Consider the following 8,260-nt stretch of genomic DNA (forward strand, 5'->3'; position numbering starts at 1 on the left):
GTGCGATTGACGTCACCGTGCTGTTTATTCAATTAACGCAACAGTTCGGCTCTGGTCGAGCCACAAAGGTAGAGCTCAGAGCTAGGGGGCACGCTCGGAGTGAAGACGGACTGTGCAGCAAAGTCTGCACCTTTAATTCCAGTGAAAGGTTCAGGGGAGAAAAAAAATAATAATAAAAAAAGGCAAGTTCTTAATACATCATCAGAAAATGAACATTTGATTTAGCCAGTTCCAAATTGCCTTGTGACAGGCCACCATATGAAAAGAATAACTGCCATTCAAAAGACAATGCATTGATAAAGCAGCTAGGAGGCTGGACTCAGTAATATATACACCGCACCCGATGGAATGGAACGTCTTTCATCTCTTCCCTGTGGTCCCTGGCATAGTCCCAAAGGTGATAATCGAGTAAAACCGCGTTTATCTTTCCCCGCATGTCCTGACCCTTCCTCTCATAGAGCTGCAGCAGGTGCCTGCAAATCAGTGCACAGCACCAGATGGAACAGCCACGGATCTCCACCTCTTCCCTGTCTCCAGACTGGAAAATCGTTCCTGCAGGACACAAGAGACAGCAACCCAATGATGTTCGAGACACAGAAGCCCCAGGACAGCTTGAATTTGCTCCACCACCCCCTTTCCCATACCACCCCTTCTATTCCACGACTGCAGTTTTCATTAACTTCAACAGTTTTGCTGTGTGCTTACACACTTATCTCCTATTCCATTAAAAACATGAGAGTGGTTTAAGAAAATAACAGGTGTTTGCATTATATTGCACATCATACAATTTTTTTTGGCTTGTGGAGACAAAAAGGGTAGTCAAATATAATTCTGAGATAGTGTATTTTCTGCCAGGGTGACTAAGATTTAAAAAATAAGGAAAAACAACTCTATGTATATAAGGCCATCAAGGGACCCATTTGCTGGAATAACTTGGATGGGAACGCCCTTATTAGGATTAATGGAAAAGAAATCACCTATATGACCTATTTCATATCTAGAGTTATATATATAGGTGCGTATATATATATATATGGCCATACTATTAATATCAATGGCTGATAGCACTGATCTGTTTATCTTGCTGTGTAATTTTAAAGTTGCATAACAGCAGTCCCACCTCTAAATACAGTCATTTTACAGTGGAAAGGGGATTTACAGTGGAAAGGGGATTCATAAGTATTGGAAGATGGAACCACGCTTAAAAATGGGACTCTAGTTTTATGCAATTAACTTAAAGTATATTTTTTTAGTGTAAGATTACTTAATAAGGGAGGAACAAACCTTCACATAGTTTCTTCATTAGTTCTTCAGAATACATCATTGCTTTTAAGTGAACAAGAACTTGAGGAATTCTGTAGTCAGCAAATATAGTCAGACTAGAAATGTCATCAAAAAAGCCATCTCCTTTGCCTTCTAATACACTCCATGTATCTGCCACAAGTATTTGTGCCCGTTTGTAGAAAGACACCCTTTTGCTCTGATGAAAGAAATTCACAAGTTATGTAAGTGCCCGAAATATTAATAAATACAGCTACTGACATACACAGAGAAAGGCAGGTAAGAGTGACATTAAGCTATCATTTGACTAAGCAAACATATTACTTAACCAAAACAGAATAAAAGTGCACCACTCTTAAACACCTTAAAATCCAAACAATATCAAACCACAAGTATAATATGGAAGGCTCATAAATGAAGAGAAACATAGTAGAAGTCACTTCAGTGGAATAAAAATTGTTTAGATTCTGCTTGGATCTCAGAACACATTAGTGTTGTTTTACTTCCACTTGGCAAACACTGTAGTTGGAGTCCAGCAAACATTAATTATTTCAGAAACTCTAGAGTTCATCCAGCCTATTGAGAAGTATAAAAGGCATGTATTGGATTAGACAAAACATTTTGTTAATCAATTTCTCTGTAATGTTAAGGAAATAAAATTCTAGTGAAAACTTTAATGAATGGTCCTCTGTGTTGTATAGTCTATCTTGCTAGTTACAGAGGACAGATGAAAATTAATTCCAGTAGAAGATGTACTCACAAATACAAGATTTTCTTAGATACTATGCACAGTTCTATTTTTGTCCAACTTTTTTTCTGGTGCTAATCCTGCAAAGATTTACATGCCTTTGTGACTACTCACAAGGGGAAAAACTAAAGATATGCTACGATCTATATGCCGTTAAGCTCCATACCCTTAAGAAAAAAGGCATTAGTAGCTTATGTTTTTTCCTCCCTTTATAGCTAGACAAGATTTTCAACTTTTGATAACATGTGCTAAACAACAATATGTAACTGGAATGGTGAATCTGAGATGCAAATAGGTGGGGATTCAAATTATTTCCAGTTTTATTCTGCCACCCTTCATATCACCACAATTTACAAATGGAATCTTTAAAGCTAATTTAATTTTACTTCATTGCCAAGATGCTACTATTCCTGAGAGCAAACCACATTTTTTGTCATTAAATGCTATTCTCCAGAAACACTGAGAACAAGACATCCAGCTCCATTTCACAAAACAATTTCTGCAAATATCTTGAAGACTCCTCCTTTCCCTGTGCTGCATTCTGTACTTCACATAGCTGCACAAACTTACCTCTAGAGAACATACACAATTTCATATGTTAAACAATAAAACACCACTTGAAACATCACAACAGGAAATAACTAATAGAGCAAATCCCATCATAGGTCCTGCTACCCCAAATCTAATGGAAACAAAGAACACAACACTTTTAAAGCATTAAGACTTTCCAGTGTGGTAAAGAACTAATTGTCTCCAGCACCACAACATTTTGCAAGAGCAGAGGAAGGGAGAATTCAAACTGAACTTTTCATGTCATGCTGCAATTTAATTTGGAAGAAAAACACTGTCTGGGACCCATCATTGAGCAGATGTATCATTTCATTGTTTCAATTATTTGTAATTTTTATGCTGTACACATCTTTGGAAGCTTATGTAAAATTCTCAATATCAAAAAGAACATTAATAATTTCTAGTATATTTTCCCATCATTCTTTTCAACAGAAAGAAAAGCATTAGGTGGATGATACTATGTCTCAATATAATAGCATTTTTCCAAAAATTGAACCTTTTACCAGATGGGAATACAACTTCACTTTTTTTTCTGGAACACCCTCACTTTTCAGGAAAAGCTACTACATATTTGTGTCTCCTCTCTACTACAATGAGTCAGTATCAAGAGACACAATAATTATGACCTAGTGATATTAAAAAAAAAAAAAAAAAGTCTAAGCTGTTGGCAAAGAGCAAAATGTGCTAGTACAGCTAATTAAAAAAGAAAAAGGTAAACAGGAGGATCGTGAGAATTTTACAATCTCAGTCCCAGGTGATGGGAAATAAAAGATAACCACACACCATGTCCATAACTGGAAGCTCAGAAAGGACTCCACTGTGTCTATGTCAGAACACGAACACGCCCAGAAGTGAGTATAACATAGTCTAATATTTAAACTTCTGTCAGTATTCAAATTCAGCACAGCATCTAAATATGAACTACCCACCCAAGGACAGAAAGCTTTTGAGGATTTTAGTTTAGTTTGCAATTCACTTTCAAGAAACAAAAGATTGGCAACTTCTGTAACTACATTCAGTGATGTGTAATTATTGTGTTATGTGTTTGGAAAAACGTATAGCTAAAGAATTGTGTTACTTTTAGAAGCTCCCCTAGAAGGTCAGAATGTACGACAGCTGTAGCAGTCTGTGATAGCATAAGTCTACTGTAGAATTTATTTTATAATAATATATATTTCTAATTGTGAGAACTACTGAAAAATGTCAGTTTACTACTGGATATCTCAGCATATATTCAGTTCCCTTCTAACCCTTTACTGAAGGCAAAGTCTTACTTGTGAGAGCTCAACCTGCTGTGACAGAAATGATGTTGATACTGGGATCCAGGACATCTCGCATTAGGTGCTGACACTAATATCTGATAAATATATATTTTTTTTTTTTTTAAGTAGGGTGTACTCTTGGTCTACATTATTTCACCCACCTTCAAAATACACATCTTGCCTAGTGAAAGCAGAAAAACAGCTTCCATATTCATGCAACAGGCTTTACTACTATGCCAGTGCTTATGGTCTGGGATCATTTTTGGAACATCTTTTCATTCCGTGGTCTGCTGCTGCTTTTAGGAAGGCTTGCTTTATAAAGCACTCAGCATCATCTTATGAAAGACAATGAATACAGTCACTATAAAGATAAGAAAATACTCTACCACATTACCTGGAAAATACACCCTTTTTGATTATACGAATCATTTAAAAGTTACTTTATATGTAAAATATCCCAATAAATTAAACAAAGATTAGTTAGAAAGCACCTCTGATTTTTCATGTAAACATATCTTCATAGCAGGAGACAAAGGAAAATAAAATCATGCCACCTACTGAAGGGCAGATGTAAGTGATAAATGCAGTAGGTTCAAAGCTCCACTGATTGCTGTTCCAGGGAGTTACATGAAAAGACAGCACAGACTATCAGTATAGCCTGCACTGTCGTTAGAATAAAGTCTTTTGGACATAATGATGTAACAGCTGAATATGACTGCTGATGGAGCTACGTACAGGAGCAGCTACATATGTCACTCACGCTAAGTAAAGATCATGCCTGTACAGGCAAAAACAGAGGCATGGAAAATACCAGGGAGTCTCTGTTTACTTCCCATGAGCTTCTTTCAGGAAAATGGTTCCAAAAAGCTTCAGCATACTGTCAAACCTAACTAAAGTATGGGTTAATTCTGGCCTGTAGTATCAACAACAGCTATAGTGTGCATTCCCAGTAGCTGTACGTTTTCACAATTCCACCAGGGTTTCTTTTCTTCCATTAGCTGCAGAGAGCCTCAAGTTAAGAAAATACAGAGCGATGGGGGAGAAGGGGATGGTACCTATTCAATTAAAAAAAAAAAAAAGAAAAAAGAAAAAAAATTCTGATTTTTCAGGTAGAAATTATCTCTAATATCACACATCTGTAGGGAGTACAAATGAGTTGTGATCTAATTGGGAACTTGGAGTATAACAAAATAAATTATAACAAAGCAATGAAGACAGAGAAAATATATGAAAAAAAATGGCTCTCCTCTGGGAAAAAAAGTTACTCTTGTCAAGGACTTCAGATAAACAAGATTCTTTTACTGAGAGTGAAGTGTGTGATTTTGTTTTCAGATGTTTAGACTGATAAAGAAATGAAATCTCAATAATTTTCAACCATCTTAACAAAAAAGTGTACTGTGGTCCAAGGGTATTATTTAAAAAACCTTCTTTCCTCTCTGTATGACTCATAGCAGTTTACGTAATTAAGATCAACTGCTTCAAAGCCCGATTTTCCTTTCATTATACAGACCAATATCTTTAGTGATTTGAGGCAAAAAATATTAAAATAAATAGTAATTTTCCTTCTTACTTCCCTTGACTTTTACTTTTGAATACACTGAGTTCCACAGAAACGGTTCTGTTCACCTTCCATTTCCTGGATTAAAAATCCCAATAATTCACAAACACTAGATCAATTCTGAGCTGATTATGCTCCCAGAAAAATTTACATAGGCAACCTAAGAGCTGTATTTTAAAGTCACGATCTGTAAGGAGGAAAATCTTATCATAAGAAATTCAACATTAGAGCTAGCTTACCTCAAATACAGCTTCATCTCTATAAGAAGGAAAATTTTCCAGTACTAGACGTAGCAGGTTTTGAGCACTTTTCTCGCACATTTTAACACAGGTGAGGAAAGACCCTCCAAACTTCTCTAAAAGAACCATTCCACTTTCATTCAGCACCCAATGTCTTTCTTCAATCAATGGTATGGGCACTTCTGTGTCAGAGCGAAACACATGCCTAACTTGGTCAAGCGTCATGGTGGCAAAATATGATGCACTGGTAATAGGTATTCCTTCGGGAAAGTAAAAACAAGATGTTTAGGCTATCGTAACTTACTCTGAAGACCTAATGCAGTGGTCTGCTATAGATGAGAGCATTCATCTGGTAAACTTTAGCGAGTCTATCAACTCTTACAAATCAGCTGTGTGTTCAGCTGTAATTGCACCCAGATGGCTGCCTAGAACTAAACTTCTGTTTGCACATAGCACTTCCTCCCACAGACAACAACTTCCGAAATGCAACCACAGAACCGTTCTAACTTTTTATATGTGATTTCTCCCAGCTGCTTAGTCTTCATCTCTGAGTGTGGCATTTACACATGGCACTGCCAAATCCAGTTCGTACATAGTATAGTCAACATAGGCCTGTTTTCCCTTAGCTCTTAATCACGTTGTACATTTACAAAAAGTATCTTAATGCAAACCTTCCCTTAATTTACAAATAAATATGTACAAAATTAATGAAAACCTCCACCTGTACCTACAAATACCTTTTTTTTTCTGATGACAGCAACAAGAGTGAGCACTAAAATACCGTTTTTGGAGGCATGTGGGTTTTCAGACATACTGGAGCTGCTTTGGTACTAGATTAGTCCATAGGATTCACAGTTTAAGCCTCATTTTCCCATTTGTCACGGAAACGTGCAAATTATCTTAAGAACACACGTGAAATATCAGAAGTCACAAACAGCCGGCTACAGACATCGCTTAAAAGCCTTTTTAACGGAGATGACCCAACTGGAAGCACAAGCGACGCAGTTTCTGCACCAGGTGTTGTTAAAGCGCTTCCAGTCGCCTCCCCCGAGCTCTGCAGGCCGGGCTGGGCACACAGGTTCACCCGGCAGCAAGCAATGGTTTGCAGAACCGGCTCCTGTTCTGAAGCAGCACATTTATTCCGCATTCACCGCCCAGCTCCGAACACTCCCGCCCCGCCTGCTCAGGGGGCCCCGCCGGCCCCGCTCCCCCGGCGCTCACTAACCCTCGTCAAGGGCCCTGTTGACGGCGGCGCAGAGGGACCAGTAGCCGCTGTACGTTTTGCCCTTGTACTTCACCAGGTACCTCTGCTCCTCCCGCTCGGACCAGAAGGAGAAATTGAGGGTGTCCACCAGGAACACCCAGTCCACCGCCTCCTGGCTGGCGGCCTGGGGGTTCAGCTCATGGAGGCTCTTCCAGCCCTCCAGGCCGAACTCGGCCGCCGCGGCTTTGTCAAACAAGCTCTCCGCCACCCGCCGCGCCCCCTCCTCGTCCACGAACACGTCTTTGCTCCTGCTGGCTATGAACTTGGCGGACTCCAGCGGGGACGGGAACGGCTCCATGCTCAGCCGCCTCTCTGGGGGCAGGAAACACGCACGCTATCAAGCCCAGCCCCTCCGCCGTGTCCCCGCCCCGGCCAGCCCGCCGAGCACCGACGGGAAGCGGCTCGGCCAGGCACCTCCCTGCTGCCCGCAGCCCGGCGCGCCGGACGCCGGGAGGCTCCGGCGCAGCGCTCGGTCGCGCAGCCGGCCCTGGCTCAGAACAGCGCAAAGCCCGTGTCCATGGAGACCCACTCACCGCCGGGGCCGCGGCCGCCCCTCCCGCCCCACACGTTCTGCCGCCGCCGGGGACTCGCACCCGGCCGCCCACCCTCCGGACGCAAGGCAGGTCAGAGGAAACGACGCACCGCTCAACGCCGGAGCCTCCCACCCGGCCGCCTTTACCGCGGAGCCCCCCCGGGGGCCACGCCGGCTCAGCCGGCTCGGCGGAGCCGGTCCTGAGCTGCGGGTGCGGGGAGGCCGAGCGGGCCACCAACACCCCCTGCACCGCCCCAGCGTCAGGCGGATTTTGGGGGCGGCACGGAGGGCAGGGCGCAGACCCGAGGGAGGATCCGCACTGCCTCGAACGCGGGGGGCTCCTTGGCCAGCAGGGAGCCCCCGTGGAGCTTCCAAAATCTTCCAAGGTTATTCTAAGAAACCCCCTCACACCCGAAATCCTGCCAAGCGCGAGCAGTGAACATGCTTCGACTTCGTGGTAAGGAAGTTTTCCACGAGATTGTCATTATTGGAAAGAGAAACAAACGTGGATGTTGCTCCTTGTGGAGCTTTTCCTCCCGATTTAAAAAACAAAAAAACTAAAAAATTTAAAAAGCCACCCCCATAGCCCCTCGCACCCGCCTGCTGCGCATACACCAAAACTGGGCACCCGTGGTGCATTTTGCCCAAACCTTCACCTTGATTGCAGATTTCTCCCTCTATCGTAGGTGCAGCCTTTCCCAAAAGAGTGGCACTGGTATGTTTAGCTACTGCCAGCTTCCTCCCCGCAGACAAAACCAAGGTGGTGCCAATTTTCCTTTTCTTTGAATGAGTGATTACAGCTCTGC

The 8,260-nt window shown here is 42.1% G+C and overlaps 1 protein-coding gene across 1 annotated transcript; it reads right to left on the reverse strand.

The window, feature by feature from the left end:
• Position 1: 1 nt before the first annotated feature.
• On the reverse strand, positions 2 to 7,234 carry QNG1 (Q-nucleotide N-glycosylase 1). The gene is made up of 4 exons (XM_082075173.1): positions 6,884 to 7,234; positions 5,659 to 5,918; positions 1,285 to 1,480; positions 2 to 552 (listed from the first exon to the last, which is right to left on the reverse strand). The coding sequence occupies exons 1-4, from the start codon at positions 7,218 to 7,220 to the stop codon at positions 320 to 322; spliced, it is 1,026 nt and encodes a 341-aa protein (XP_081931299.1). The 5' UTR covers positions 7,221 to 7,234; the 3' UTR covers positions 2 to 319.
• Positions 7,235 to 8,260: the final 1,026 nt, after the last annotated feature.

This window comes from Streptopelia decaocto (assembly GCF_964273445.1).
Source record: "Streptopelia decaocto genome assembly, chromosome: Z".
NCBI classification, from domain to species: domain Eukaryota; kingdom Metazoa; phylum Chordata; class Aves; order Columbiformes; family Columbidae; genus Streptopelia; species Streptopelia decaocto.